Source organism: Syngnathus floridae, chromosome 8, assembly GCF_059516105.1.
Source record: "Syngnathus floridae isolate MCC-2025c chromosome 8, RoL_Sflo_1.0, whole genome shotgun sequence".
NCBI lineage: Eukaryota > Metazoa > Chordata > Actinopteri > Syngnathiformes > Syngnathidae > Syngnathus > Syngnathus floridae.
In genome coordinates, this window is record NC_142420.1 from 3,758,380 (window position 1) to 3,775,150 (window position 16,771).

The 16,771-nt window shown below is 40.3% G+C and overlaps 1 protein-coding gene across 11 annotated transcripts in view; it reads right to left on the reverse strand.

Annotated features, from left to right (window-relative positions):
- The window catches only part of lmo7a (LIM domain 7a), a 41,361-nt gene that overhangs the window by 14,898 nt on the left and 9,692 nt on the right, over positions 1 to 16,771 (reverse strand). For 8 of the 11 annotated variants that reach the window (XM_088382737.1, XM_088382738.1, XM_088382742.1 and 5 more), the window contains 5 exons: positions 12,722 to 12,828; positions 5,230 to 5,260; positions 4,770 to 4,883; positions 3,523 to 3,730; positions 2,049 to 2,292 (listed from right to left, as the gene is read on the reverse strand). In XM_088382737.1, coding sequence (XP_088238863.1) covers positions 2,049 to 2,292; positions 3,523 to 3,730; positions 4,770 to 4,883; positions 5,230 to 5,260; positions 12,722 to 12,828 — 704 coding nt within the window. The other 3 variants (XM_088382744.1, XM_088382743.1, XM_088382745.1) reach the window with 2 other exon arrangements.

Here is a 16,771-nt window from a genome sequence, read left to right on the forward strand (position 1 = left end):
GTTTCTTCTGAATAGGGCCTGGTTTACTAAAGGCCTGCGTGTGCAAAAACAAAGCTGCACTTTCAATTGCCACTCAGGCAGGTGAACCCATGGCATGGCTTTTATAAGGTTGCTTGCTGTGGCAAATCAGAGTCTGTTTGTCTTTGTCTTCCATGAACACTTCCAATTCCATGACCTAGAACTTTATTTTATGCTCGCAGCGCTCTACTACTACAGTCTCAAAGCGCTTTTGCAAAGAGCTCGGGCAATTTAGTGAGTGAACAGGTAATTTAGCACCTGCTATTTGTGACTTTAGTAAATCAAGCCCTAAATTGATTTGGATACCTGTGCTCCTAACACACCTGAATCCTTGTATCTTCCTGTACCATGGTCTCCTTTGAGAGCCCAAATTGATCTTCCGGATGTGAACGTCCTCCTCCGGCGTCCACAACTTGGGCAAGAACTTGTGGTATGAGGCATCGCCTGCTACCGAGTGTCTGGATCCCACCTTGCGGGTATAGAGGTCATCTTGCACAGGGTCTGCGTAGCCCACCTCGTCGTCCTCGTCCTCGGAGTTGGCGTATTGATCACTGAAAATGCTGTCAGTGGACACCTGGGGGCGGCGCTCGACCCTTTGTTCTTCACTGTCGCCGCTGCTTCAGAGAGATGGCGCAATCATGCGTGTGATAGCATTTGGTTTGTTAGGCAATCACGGCAAACCAAAAGTAGGAAGGGGGGCGGGGGGGTGATCCTCAACACAGCTCAACGCAAGCTTGAAACCAAAATTCAGTCGAAAGTGCACAAAACTAATCAGGCAGGCCAAATGAATTTGTGCAGCTGAAACCCAACCTGGCTCAAAACAGGAACCAAAAAAAACCTCAGCAAACGGAGCAGTTAGCATGAGCACATCCAAAGATTTTGCCCGATGTTACGACGAACAAACTGAATGCATAAAGGAAGCATCCATGATTGCGCTCTCGCCACAACACAGTCACACCGATGCTTCTCTGACCTGCGAGCAACCCTGGGGCTCACAGTCATCCCCGGCCATTGCCCCCCGGGCGCCCTACCCAAAACCGACAGGCTGATGGGTACGGAAAAGTTGGCAGGGGGCGCCGGCGAGGGGCTGTGGAAGCGTCGGCTGGCCAGGTCATCCATAACAACGTCGGGGTCTGGGCGGTCTGAGTCAGAGTCGCTGCCGCTTTCGTACTCAAAGGTACACTGTTGGTGAGCACTGGGGGATTTAATCTGACTTTTGTCAGGGGGCGGCCTGGCGTCACTGAGGGCAACGTTGCAGGAAACGGGAAGGAAACACAACACCGGTACCAACGTGGACCATCACAGACAAACATCAGCAGCATCGGAACAAAATGAGTCACGATATAAAATTCCAAAGACATGGACTGTGTTTGGAATCAGTCACTCATGATTGACTTTATACTTTACTCAATGAAAAATCCATTTTCAACCACCACTTGTGAGCTATTAATGACGTCACCGTTGTTGCAAAATAATAACCTTCTGTGAAAAGTATTGAACAATTCAACAAGATATAATAATATATATTTTTGGAGAGTATTTTAAAAAACTAATACAAAATAAAGCACTTTGTCCACCCAAGACATTTTTTTTCAAGTTACAACTCAATGCATTATGAGATATATTGTTGTGATTGGTTGTTTTCTACTTTTCTAGATGTACATGTCGGGGGATAACCTATACTTCCCACCTAATTTGGAAAGATACAATATCAAGACGAAAAATTGCAAAACAAACCTGCATTGCCTTTGAAATGGCAAAACCCCTACACAACCACTTCCTACAATCCATAGAGATACAACCATACGACCAAACAAAACTACTGAATGTAAAAAAAAATATATATCATCAGTTTGTTGTGTATATGTATGTAATTATTAACTATCGTTTCAGAGTCTTTACAGCCCTCTGAGGGAAACCAGCTTGTGGCCCGCACCAAAAACAGGTTAGACATCCCTGAATGTAGAGGCTAGAGAGTGATTCCGAACACAGCCAAAACTTCTGTTACTAACTTAGGTTTAGTACAGTACCTGGTGATCGGAAGGTCATCCTCATCCATGGGGTTGGCCCAACTGCGTCGGTTGTCGTCGGTGCGCTCAGCTCGTTTCTTCCTCAGGGGAGCGGGAACATATGTCGCGGCCTTGTCTTTAGTGGGCAGGAACTGGTTGAACTGTGTTGTGACCTTCGGTGTGAGGCTGACAGAGCGGCGGTAACTAAGAGACTCCTTGTCGGCCATTCTGAAAGCTGCGTCGGCCTCGGCGTCACTGCAACAACCTGGATGGTGAAAATGCAGAAGAAAAAATGTTTGAGCTAAGCACCTTAAATGTCTGATCTTAAAATCATCCCTGCTGTGTTCTGTTGTGCGTCAAGAACATGGAAAGCCAAGTAGGTGTCTGTGTCACTGAACATGTTCTCAATAAACAGCTAAATCAAACATGCCTGGCCAAGTCATATGTAGAAAATAGGAAAACTTTGTCACAAGACTATTCCCCCGTGTACATCTTATTGGTGAAAAGGTGATGAGACGAAGCAGGAGGATTTCAATGTTTATATTCAACAAACATGCATGTAAAAATAGATGTGTGTTATGTTTCTTTTTTTTTTTTTTTTACCTAATCCTAGAAAAAACAATTACTCCACAATTTCTTTGGACACAAAAAAATGTTTTAGTAACTGAATGTTAAGCTTGATTAATTTTGGGCTCAAATCCAAGACTGGATGGCATCTTTTAGTTTTTCTGATATTTTCATAAAACGTGCGTATAGTATTCTGTATACAATTAAAATCATAGTATACAAACTTGTGTACAGTAATTGTTTACCCAAAAGTACTGTAGAAGCCAGTATACATAAAAATTGGGCAATTTTTTCTCCTTATTAGAACAATATAGAAACAATGTGAAAATTTGCTGCATGGAAGCATTGGTTGTTAGTTCTGGTTCAACACAGGACATTCTCTGGCTATGTAAAACATATGTCATCCTATATGGCTGTATTTCTGGAAGATTAACAGCTAAGTAGGCCCTTCCAAAAAAAGCATAGTACAACTTTTGGGTTGGGTTGACTTGAAGAGGCAAATAGCAATGGCTGGAGAAAACAAGACAGGGGAGGTGAGAATAAAAGGGGGGAAACTGTGTTCTGGCAAGAATAAGGAGGCCCCCCCCCCACACACTTTTGGAATCCATTTCATTTACAAGTCAGTGTGGAGCACTGCGGAATGTCACACTGCTCCCATCTTATGGGGGTGGATGAACTATAATATGATTACGCTGCTTTTAAATGCAAGCATGCTCATTATGCTTGATAAATTAATTTATATGTCAATTTTCAACAAAAAACATTTCCATGTTAGACCAAACCACTAGGGGGCGGCAGCTGTTTGTCCTAACGAAAGCTACTTTTTGCAGCTTGCCCTCACAAATATTTGACAATCCAGCAAGACGAGATTAAATATTTATGGTAGACTTGTGAAAAAAAGAGAGTAACTGTCAGCAGGATGCCCTACCCTCACTGCTGCCTTTGAGTGTGGCGTCCGATGAGATGCTAAGCGTCTGGGAGCCCAGAGAGTCCAAACTGTCGAAGGAGTCGTCTCTCCTGTGTCCACCTCCTCTTCCTTTTAACTGATGACGCTCCTCTCGTTCCGAAGACCAGCTGTCCCCCAAACCACTGTCTTGGGTGCTGCTGCCTGGCTGACCAGACAGTTCGTGTAGAGCCTTTCAACACGGATACACAAAAAAACAACAACATTATTACAAGCAGTTAGAATATTTCTTTCCAGAATGTGTGGGTGTGTATGAGAGCACTCCCAAATGGAGAATGGCCTTTCTTGGCCATGGGCCTCTCGCTTTTGCATTTACACAAAACCTCAGTGTCCAACAATAACAGCTGAGTTCAGTATAGTTTTTATGGAAGGCAAAAATAACTATATCTGTATAACTTTTTGTTACTCCACTGTCTTCAGTGGTATGATACCCAGGTCACAACCTCACTTTACTCAAATGCAAGCGCACTGCTATCTGTGAAAAAAAGGCTCCTCAATGTGCACCATTATCTGGTGTTATTGTCTAGTCAAACGGCTATAACTAATAAGCTGAATCTTACTCGTGAAATTGCAAAATTAATTGACAAGCTAGCTTGCACAGCTGGATAACTAACACAAGTTAACCAATAACTCAAGCAGGGATCATCAAGGTGGTGCGCGTAGACACCAGATATCCCCCAAAGAAGACATGGGTAGCCTGTCCCTGTTCTAAAAATAGCTCACCAGTGATGGGACAATTCATTTTTTTAGGGGGGAATATTGTAGAAAGGATCATCTGAAAATATGCATTTATCACGGAAAAAAAAAAAGTAGCCCTCAGTTTCAATAAGGTTGGTGACAGCTGAACTAAACAAAAAATAATCTAAACTGGATGACACTGTCAAACACTAAGAAGTCAATTTACAATCAAACAGGCATTGCACAACTGCAATGCTGCCAATCCCTGTTTGAGGAGAATTACAGTATTACCGATGCATGCACAAAATGTGCTCAAACCAGTTCAGTCACATGTTGATGAGAGTGAGCAAGGTGGTAAAACAAGACTTAAATAACCTTGTGAAGCCATGGGATCATATATGACTTTAGCGTGTTATCTATGTTGTCCTGCACATACCTAGGGAGCCCTACAGGAGTGCAATGTGCGGAAAAGGCATTGTAATAATATTCAAACAGTATTGAGTGCTTGTTTGAATCTCTTCATGTGGCGTTACCTTATGAAGTGCTGTGCCAAGTAATCCCTCGAATGCTTTGAAATTTAGATAAGGTCCATCATAGGAACGCTCGTCCTGAGCTCTTCTGCCAAGCCAGTAAAGTGTGATCAATACCTGTAGCATAAAAACATACAAGAAATAGCTGAGGTTTTGTTGCGTGTTCACACACAAAAAGTGAACAATTCCCTGGTTGACTTTGTTGTTGATTTTTGCAAGAAACAATTCAAAATCCAATCACAAAAGTTAATATACTAAATCTACATAACAGGGGCCATTTGCATGTTTGAAAAGATCATACAAGTACTAATAGCTTTTTAAAAACAAGTTTTCTACGTATGTAGGCTACCAAGCATATTGTTTCTTAGCGTGATTGAACAACAAACCTCTGTGATAACAAACGGAAATACATTTTAAATGACGATCAAGGTGAAAATTTGTAACAAAACAAATCAGAACTCACATTCCTGAGTCTTCGGTCAGTTTCTTCATCACTGTGGGAGTGAAAATTTAAAAAAAGAGGTCACTGTGTGTGGATGTAGACACGTATGTGTGTGTGTGTGTGTGTGTGTGTGTGTGTGTGTGTGTGTGTGTGTGTGTGTGTGTGTGTGTGTGTGTGCATGCTTGTGTGACTGTGTGTGAGTGGACAATAAAAGAGTGGCATTGAAAGAGCTAGAAAGTGAGAGCACAGGCCAGACTACAGTGCCCGCCCTTCACACGCCAACACAAAAGGCTGAGAAAACATAACGCACGCACATGCACACTTCTGAAAACACTATCACGTTGGGTTTCATTGGGAATTTGTTGGGCCCTGTTTTTTTTCCAAAGAATCTACAATATTAATCAAATCATTGGGATGAAACCAATATAAATTTAAGCTCCAACTAAGCTACAGTACGTCAGCTTCCCGTGCAACCATCCAGCCAAAAATTTGAACCATTTTTTGAGTGAACAAAGGACTTTGAAGTCATCATCTGTTATCACTGTGATGCATTTGAGTCCATCTGTGTGTGCTGACAATCGGCAGCATTGATCAAGATGTGGCCTGCCCCGTTAGCGTCTCGTGTTGGAAACTAGCTAACTAACTAGCTGTGATGGGTTAGCTTCAAGATGTTTGTCACTTGTGAAACTGTCAAAAGAACACAGTGAAGATGTAGACTTTTAGGCTAGCCTCCCATATTAGCCACCAAACGGCTATCTGACATGTGCTCGTTACTGACGAGACAGTTTCCCACCTCCTTTCATTGTATCGTTTGTAAGAAAGGCACTCAATGAGAAGATGCCGACTGATCATTTACCTTCTCGCTATACAAAACAGTTTGATGACGTGTTTGTCACTTGTGTAGCAGGTTTCTGCTCCCACCCGTTGGCTTAAGGACTCGGTGAAACCAAGTAGCACTTAGTAAAGATGTAGCTTTGAGCTAACTTGAGCACACAAGGCTTTTCTGTGCAAATAAAACAAGGCTGAGTATCATCCGCATCACCTAACAAAGCTGACAGTGTCAATCTGAGGAATGAAAACAAGTACTTTCTGTTCGCACATTGATTGTGTAGGTACAGTTGCAACCCCTTGTGTGTTGTCTCGATTCAAAGAAGCCCATAAACAGCGATAATGGCCCCCGCACAGTACAACAGTGGCGAGGTCGTAAATGTACGCCCATGCATTTGTGCTGTCACGCACGAACGCAATAGACACACATGCCCTCTTCGCTTTTACGCCTTCCTTGCATGCAGCCTGACTGATAAACCTGCTAAGGTGTGGGTGGTGCGTAAAGCAAGGCCAGTCGGTTGATTAGACGGTAATTACATGAATGAAAATATAATAAATACTAGACTGCCTTTTTTGTGTTGCACACATTCGTGGCAATAAATATGGGCTCAACTGTACGAGTTTAAGAGGTTAATGATAGAGGTGTTCGATACTGCGAGATTTGCTATCAATCGGATACTAAGAAAAACAGTCAATATCACCGATATGACACTTTGTATTGTACTTTGCAACGTGTGGTGCTCGGTGGATGTCATTGTATTTAATTGAAAAAAAATGACAAGAGCATACATCAGTGTGACCCAGCAATACAGTTAAGGTGATTCCAAATTGATTCTATGATATTATGCATAGTGGGGGACTATGTGTGGGGGAAATAATGTTGTGCTGTGCAAGTGAAAGCAAATGTTTGCAAAGACTTCTTACTGGTAGTTCCCTGCAGCTCCAGACATGCTCATCCCTTCACTTACGTAAACACAAATGACGCCGAGATAGTGCTCAGAGATGAACATATAACATCTTGTAACAATGGAACGTCATGACGGCATACTGTAAGTCCTTGAATTTAAATGTTGGTTAGTTAGCTAGTAAGCTAAATGCTTTCACACGCTTCAAACTACTCTTAAAGTTGATCATGCAAAAACGGCACGAATTCCGATTGTGCTGGGCGCATTCAACACCTCATCATTAGGTTTGCCGCAGCTGCAGTCGCACAGACCCACTCTCAAACACGTACACACAATGCAACACTTGAACGGAAGAGGCACTGGTGCCAGGCATCGTATTGTGTCATCAAGTGTAAAAACAGGGAGCGAATGAGGTCTGGTGTTTAACCACGAATACCACTCTCATTTATGTTTATGGTGTGTTCGCCATCGCCAACACTACTGCCGCCTTCCAAGTGACGCCATGTAGGAAAACATGAAGCAGCCACACCCAACACACCACGCACACACTCACAGGTCACTCTTGTCCGTATAATTTGCATATTCACATAGGAGCACTATTGGGTGTTCTGTACTGCTTGGGATGATAAACCATTCCTTCCGGAATATGACTAGTTTGATCCGCCTATAATAATTTTAAAAACAACAACATCTAATGTACCTGCTCATTTGTAACCTTCAGAGGAAAGCGTGAGGTCGTCTTGACAATCATTGTCTCCTTCAATCGGTGGACCCCTCAAGGGGCGGTAATGTACTTCCATTCAAATAAATTACACTAATCAATGGCAAATTTTAATCAAAGATGGCTTTACTGTCCCTAAATCTTTTTTTGACATTGATTTGAAAAAATGTTCACTATTTTTGGGATATTTTCATTTTTTGTTTTTAAGTTAAGGCTTTAAAAGCTTGCCTTATATAGATGTAGATTTTACCATGCATTGTAATTTACAGTTACAGTATGACGTTCCAGAAAAAAACAACACACACTTTATGCTGGACTCAGCTCTCAATTCATAGATATTACTGAATATATTACTGGAGTACATATTATGATTGAAATAATATTTGTTGGATATACTGCATATTATAGTAGCTGTGGTTTGTTGATAATATATTCAACATTCACATCATAATAACCATCCATCCATCCATCCATCCATTTTCTGAACATAGTACTGGTAATTTGAGCAAATTTGTTATTTCATAACTGTTTATTAAATTGATATCCCTTTTCTTTAATTGATACCTAAGAAGTAGCTCTGAATTTCAAAAAGCTTGGTGACCCCAGTCTATACAATGTGATGATGTTTTGCCTTTCCTCTGGACCCAAGATAACTTCGTACTCCCACACTATTTTCGATAGCAATAGGATAAACTCAAATCGAGTACAAGCTACTAGATAGAAGCTGTGGTTTAATGCAAGCACCTAATTACAAACTACTGGAAGAATCACGATTCATACAACACAAGTCAGCAACTACAAGGTAGTATTTATGTTAACACGAGCTAATTGCTACTGACTACCTGAGTATCCAGCTAGTAACCTAAAAGCTAGTAGCACAAGTTAAACGGTGGTATAAACTACTAGAGCAAAAAACTACTCGACACTAGCTTGTACGCTACAATGGAGCAGCGCAAGCTACAAGCTAGTCGAAGCTACACTCTCCTGAAGGCTGCTCTGCAGGCTGTAGTCCTGCGGTGAAGGGAAATAGTTTCCATGATTCATCTGGAAGACTTTAATTTTCCTGTCAGCCGAAAAAAAAAAGGAAAGATTCGGTGTTAACACAGTGGTGAATCACAACCTCCAGTGTGATGAAGCAGGCCTGGTCAAAAGTCATCTTTTAAAGTACAGAATGAAATGCTCTTATCATCCCTGCTGCAACACTAGCTATTGTATATGACACTTTTGATATTGTCTCTACTTTACGTAACTGATAACAGCTCTTCTATCAGAGGGTAGCTTTCCCCAGCATGAGGCAATAGAATCACTGCAAAGCTCAAAGGTCGGCATACAAACGTCCAATAATACTTTTATGGTTGCCACAGCAAGGGACAAGTTCATACCCATGTTACAAGTTCACCAGAACGATTGTTACAATCGTTACCCTGGCCTGAAGTCTTGTAATATTTCAAACTAACCCATATCAAGCGTTGCAAGGACTATTGTTTGACATACGGTTGCAACACATCCCGTTTCGATGGCAAACCGGTCGAGCGACATTGAAATTCTCGAAATATTTTGGATGAGGGTTCAAAGTATTCTTGCTTTTAACTTCCTACGTGGCTTTGGTATGTTTTGCAGCAGTCCATTTGTTCCTGGGCTTGCAGTGGTGTCAAATGAAGAAGAGTTATCTATTAAGGGCAAATCAACACATTTTTGGAATAATATGAAATACCATTACAGGAATACTATTAAATGTGACAAGGAGAAATGGAAAGTTATATAACAGAATACAAAGCATTAGGAAGCAAAACCAAGAAAGACTGAACGCTCTCTTGAAGCTATGCCTTGGTAGCTAGTATGCAAATCACTACTGCAAGCTACAAGCAATAGACTATAGGATAGTGAAGCCAACACAACCTACTAACAACTCCCACCTAGCAACTCATAACTAGTACCTACTATGGATCAGGCAACTCCTTAGTAGCTACAAACTATAATTAGCTTGAACGCGAATGCAAACTTAACTTCCACCAGCAATGCGCAAAGCATTTCAGATTGAAACGTAAAATTGACCTGGAAGTTACCATTCTACACACAAGCCAAAGTCATGGTTTGTTTAAAAACCCGCACACATGCGCACGCTCACAAACACACACTTGCAGCAGTTGGAAACCTTCAATCACCGCAAAGAGCTTCACAATGACCTGGGGTTGCCGTACGAACTTGTAGCAGACCTTCAGCATGGTCGCTGTCATATTCTCAATAATCGTTCTTGTATTTATTTATTCACAGTGTAAAAGGGAAATTTAGATTGAGAAAAGCGCATGGTACAATGGCTTCACGGGGGGTGAAAGCTTTTGGACACAGAGCAAGGACAGTTGTTTGAAGACTACTTTCTCTTGCCGCGCTCTGATCAAGTTAAATGAAGACGCTTGACATTGTCTTCTCCTAGTCTCCCCACCTGTTGTTTTATTAGTTACATTATCTCGGCTCATAAATTCCTGTCAGGGGCAACACAATTCTATACACACACATATGTGTTCTTTCCCCCCAAAAATTCAAAAACATACTTCTTTCCTGAACAAAACACTCTCAAAACACACACAGATACAAATTTAACCTCACATGCATTGCAGAATGCAGGGGGGGGGGGGGGGGGACGCTATTTAAAGCTCCTCTACAGAGTTACGATACCATTCCGATCAAGCTTGACAATCTTGCTTGTCAAAGCGACCCTCTGGATAGCCTAATAATAGGACAGGGGGTCCGCTTCATCTCCCTTTTTATCACACGGTGGCAAAGAGAACCGCAAAACAAGTGCAATAGCAAAGTGCACTTGTAAATTACAAAAACTCCAGTGGTAGAAATGCAGTGCACCTTTTGTTTCCACTCATAAAGGGGCTGGTGGAGATGTTGGAGAGGGGAAAAGTGCAAAATTAAATAATACTAATACTTATATATATATATATATATTTCATTTTTTAAATTATTTTTTAATTATTTTATTATTATTTTATTTTTTAATATCAGAAGTAAGGAGTTGATTTGTTTTAGACACGTATTTTTACAAATATTACAAAACCCGCACACAACCAATGTGTCATAGGGGAGGACACTATTTGAGTAAACACTAAGGTAGTAACTCTTTCAACAATATGGAGCCTCGAGAATAGACGACTTTTATTGTCTCAAAAAAATAAAGCTGAGCGCTACTCTCAGTCCAATACTTCATTTTTTTTGTGGCTGAAAAGGAATTTTATGCCATCTTTGTAGGCACACCATCATCAACATATATCCAACGACGATAAAGAAGACATGAAACTAAACGGCAATGGCGGTAGTGGTCAAAAAGATAAGCGACAGGAATACGAGTCATTCCAAAGCTCCATAAAGAAAGTGTTTGACGCACTGATATCATGTTGTAGCATAGGGCATCATTGTTAGCTTGGAAGGTGTGCCACGATAACCTGACAGATTTGTTTGTTTAGTGTACATATTGTTGATCTCTGTGTCTTATGTGCTTTTAACATCACCTTTGGCATCAACGAAACTTGGCTAATCCAGTGGATGATGGGGAAAAAAAGCGGATTGCAGAGGTCATAAGTATCTTTAAGTAAAAAAATAAAAATAAAAAATCCGCCTACAACAGTAGAACTGGAGAGAAAGGGGGAAAAAAAAAACGCCCCAAAATATAATATAATAATGAGACAAGCAATTGTGTAGAACAGGTAAAAAAAAGCCCAAGGCCGAACATGAAAATCCGAAATCCCCTCGAAAGGGTGCCTCATCGAGTCAGCTCCCTCCTGCACACTCACCTGAATGCAAAAAGCGAACAGGTTGTTCGACATGCCACTCTGCGGGCCAGCCACACTCCCAAAACTACAACATTGTCGAAATGTCATTGACCTGACTGTACTGTATTGCTGCACTTACTTTCATTCCTCTCAACTGACTTACAGCTCCCTCCAAAAGTATTGGAACGGCATGCTCAATTCTTTTAATATGGTGGCATAAAACCTCACTTGCAATAACTGCGACCCATTGACTTCACCAGACTGTTACAGATGTCATTTGAAATACTTTTACTGCCTCCGACCTTGCTGTTCCAATACTTTTGGAGGGCACTATATGAACCTACAAACCAAAGGGAGTAACAAGATTAAAGCACGCCGGCGAGTGCATCCACGAATCATATTTCATCCATTACACATCGTTCCAACATGAAAATACATGTCAAGCTCGAACTGCACCCCACCAAAGCCAAACAACCTCAATTTGGACCAGCAACCATATTGTGCACATTCATACACACCTGAAGCAAACACCTGCTTTCCTCAATAAAATTCATGCACTTTTCAATCAAAAATTAATATTGATAATTGTTTTGCAGTGAACATGTAGGCATACAAAATATTTGATTGGGTTTTTCCTGGGGCCACACAATCAATGATACACAGAGCAGTACTGTTCAAGGTCAAACCATTTCTTTTTTGGAATAAATGTAAATGTCCACCAAAAATCTCAACAAAGGTGATAAAGGAATCATGGCACCACCATATCAAATATTCACGTGGTCTTCCAGGGTTAGTCATTTTTATGTAATGCTGCAGTAATGTGAAAAATATAATAAAATAATCTCTCTCTCTATATATAGATAGATATGAAAATAGATTTCAGTTCTGGACCAAAACCATATTACTATCTCTTCCTAAGCCCATGTCCCATCTCTTAATAATATTCCAGCATAATGTCCTGCAAAAAAACATGCCTTTTTTTTTTTTTTTTTACTTGAATTGTGATGTAAATAATTGAAGCTCCAAAAAACTAGATTTTAACAATAGTAAAAAAATATTTCTGGATCTGAATTCAATGGGTTCTATCTGTAATAAGATTTCTTCAAAATTGGCAAGGTAGTCTTAAGGCTATTCTGTCAACTGCCAAAGGGCAATGACGCCAATTCTAATGAATTCACATGTTGTGCGAGCGTGCAACAGTGCGGAACCAGATTCAAAGTCTCATTCATACACAATACCACAAACACACACACACTAAAGAATACAAAAAGTCAGCCACTTACTTGACTGTCACTCTTGACGACAAGTCCTGCAGGTCCCCGGGGTGAAAGAGTTGAGCCTCTTTGAGTCCGAGCTTGAGGCAGGCTTTGAGGAAGACGTTTATGTTGTCCTGGATGGATGAGAACAAGAGAGCACAGATGAGGGCTGTCCACCACCAACGCACACACACAGACACACAAAAAGGGAATCACTCAAGAATTTTCTGGCTGCACTGGTGACTACTCATTGCTTCCAAAGTTCATATCGCGCAAGCAGGAAGGCAGGGAGGAGCATGTGTGCATAACAAACACGCAGTTGAGTGTCGGGAGGAGTGGCACCATGTGACAGGAGCTGACTGACAGCAGCAACGCCACCTGTAGGCAGGGCAAGGGTGTGGCTAAAATGAGGAAGTGTGACGTCACGAGGCTTTATGGTTGTGCTCCTTCTCACACCCTTTCTGTGGAATCTGAGGTGCAGCGGCCTATTTGGGAGACGGTTGCTACGAAACGTTGGGCTGAAAGAAAAAACTTCTTCCATCGACTTTAGGGACAAGTAATTGCATCAGTTGTGTATATATAAAGGATTGAAATTATTAATAAAAATATAGATGTTAAACCTCTATCATTACTAAATGTATAAAGAAAGTATAAACATGTGTGGACTGACAAATAACATTAAGAAAACATCAAAATTACCGTGTATGCGTGCGTGTGTGTTGTGATCGTCAATTTTTAAAATTATATTTAGTGGAGAAGTGGCCCTCATTTTTCCCTGCCTACTCTGATTTGACCCAAAATATAATAAAATAAATAGATAAAAATCTAACCTATCATTGATTGATTTTGAATTGCTGGTTTATTTATGTATATAATCATTATTTTGTATTACATTTTTAATAATAGTAATATTTATAATAATAATAGATTTCTTTAAGTTAGAGTTTAGTTATATGGGAGAATAAATACACAACTTGTGGAATCTGTTGTGGCGACTTATTTTGGAGATGGTTACCTCAACATGCAAGGGGAGAGACACTCATAAAATATTTGCATGAAGGGAGACTTGGTAATCATTTTACATGTAAATATACAACATTATACAATTCCCACAGAGCTAAAGTGAGTTCCAAGTGAGGACGTGGAATGACATCATCATGGTCTGGTGTAATTGCTGGGTAGATTCTATCTTTAAATAGGCAAAAACATGCTGGCTCCATAAGCCACTGTAGCTGCCCACAGACCAATTACCCAACCATGCTGTCTTTGTAATAATTGCACCATCCAATTATTAATATGTAAAATTAAAGGTAACCAATAAAACACAGATCCCCTACATTGGAATTCGACTTGAGCAAGAGGGGTGGAGTACAATTTCAGTTTGGCACTCCAAATTTATGATGTGCCAAACAAATATTGTTTGCTTGGATTAGTTTGCCATAAAATATAGGGATTTATTTCTCATTCATTCATTTTCTTAAGTACACTCCAACATGTATAGACAAATTGGAGTGTTCCAGGCGGATGCCATCTTGCCCAGTGTGAATGTACATTGGTTAAAATCTCACTCTGAGCTTTCACTTGCAGGATTGCCACATTGCACAGGAATTTAACATGTGTGTTTTTGGAAAGTGCAAGGAAGCTGGACTACCCAAAGAAAACCCACACAAGCCTGAGAAGAATATGCCAACTTAAAACAGGAAGGCCTGAGCCAACTTTTGAACCCAGGACCTCTCAACTTTTGAGGCACAGTTCAGAGCAACAGTGTCAACAAATGTTCACATCTGTTTATTTTTGTCATGCTGTAGAGTATACCAGTTGGCAAGAGACACTCTAACAAACACAACAATGAAAGGAAACGGGTGTTTGCTATGTTTACTTTTTTGTAAGTAGACACGTTTTATCCAAGAGGAGACTGCGGGCAGACAGAAAACGAAATTGCGGCAACAAATTGCGGCGTATAAGAATGCATTGTGCTGAGCATCTAGGTTAGTGTGTTTATTTTTGACATTTATAGTCTCATTTTATTTGATGATACAATTACACAGGGAGATTAAACATTATTGTAGGCCCATGTACGGCTCACGGGCCACAGGCTGACATCTTGTTCTTCATCTCTAACATAGTTCACATGCACAAACTAATTAAGGTGTTTATCCACCTCGCCTTCTTCGGCTAATCTCCAGAATGTTGATGAGCCGACTGACTGACAAAACAGCGCAAACTGTGCCCGAGCACAAGAATGTCGCAAGTTTGATTTCTGGGTTGAGTGCAAAAAAGATCCTCTATGAATATAGACGAAAAACAAAAGCTTGTGGTCAAGAATGTAACAAAATGACCACAATCCCCAATAATTCTATTTATTTCTTGTTTACAAAGGTAAGTAATTGATTCTCATTTCCAGACAATTTAAGGTTCAGTCTCAAGGACACTTCAGTTGTGGACATTGCTATGCCATCAAGGTTTAGAGAGAATTGAAAATTGATCATTAACATTAGTCAATGCCAAAACCTAGCGCGTTAGTGTGCTCCAAAAAAATGAAAGTTCTGGCTCGTATCTTGAAGAACTCGTAACTTGGGTCACTCTTAAGTAAAAGTGCCATTGAACGATATGTCAATTTTTCTGTAGTTCCCTAAATGGCCGTTGTTTGGTATTTTCATTGATTTGATTCATTCAGTTTAATACTGTGATTGACATGTGACCACTCAAGATATCCTTTGAGGTGGAAGTTGGGGAACAAAGCTTTCTTCCTGCTAGAAAAAAAAACCCAATTCCACCGAGCCTTTCTTACCAACATTGTAATCGCCTTCAAAGTTATTAAAACTAAAGTTGATGTAACTTTGTTATGAACACAATTGAATTACACATTGCTGACACACTGGCAGTTTTGAGATAACACTGTAACAATGTCTTTGGAATGCCACGCTGCCGCTTTTAATCTCGCTAAATATGCCTTGTCCACCCACTAATCCTTTTCATGAAGACTTAAAGTATCTTTTTTTTTCTTATTGACACGCAGACTTTTCAAACAGATTGTGTCGGGTCCGTTACATATACATCGGTCACATTGTGGTCGACTTTCTCTTTTCTGCAGCAGCAGTTTTGGGCCTAAAACGGACAAACACTGCAATTAGTCTCAAGTGAACTTGAGCCTTCAATGCTATTAAAATAGCAGCCTGCATAGTTCAGGTCCTTAAAATATTCTCTGTGTGAAGGGAACAAGTTGTTGGCAGTTGTCTGTCATTGGCACAAGTAATGGCTTCAATAATAATTAAATGTCTCTTAGACATGGAGGCCTGAATCCAGAAATCACATACACCCATTAACAGCTTTTGTTTGCATCGTTTCCAGTGAGGAAAAATTGCTAATAAAATGGACTATTGAACAGACTCCACTTTATTAATAGTAACAGTAAAAAATACTATTTTCTTGTTGCCATGGCAATAAAGCAAAATAAATAGTTAATTTCCACAGTGATGACGCAGCATCAGGACCAATCGGGGGTTTAGTTTTCTTGTTGGTGGATACTTTGATGCGATGGAGGAAATTGGGTATCAAACCAGGAATCGGGAGTCTGCCGTATCCAGCCTGAGCTGGTTCATCCCTTCATCAAGCCAAATCTAAACACGGGCTCGCTTCATGTTACCACAGCTCGCTGTTTCTTGCAGCAACACAAAGCAGAGCATTGCGCTGACTTGGGAAAATTTCCCAAAAGAAAACCAAAAGAATTCTTCTCTGCAGCCAATGTTACTAAATTTTCTGCAAAAGCAGAGTTTTTTTTTTTTTTTTTACTCTTTCCTTTCTGGAGGTTTTTGTTCTTCCAACACCGCAGCCTGAATTTGATCTGGATGACTACAACTTTCACAAAACACAAAGTTGATTGCATAACAATAATATAATCCGAAATGAAAATTGTGTACTTTTACTTGTACTATTTTGATTATTTATTATTATTGTTTGAATTTTACTTTTGTTTGTTTTTGTTAGTGGGGACAATCGGTACAGATAATGGGTGGATGAATGGACCTCTCCCTTTTTCAACATTAACAAGTTATATTTTTTAAAAGTGAAAAAATA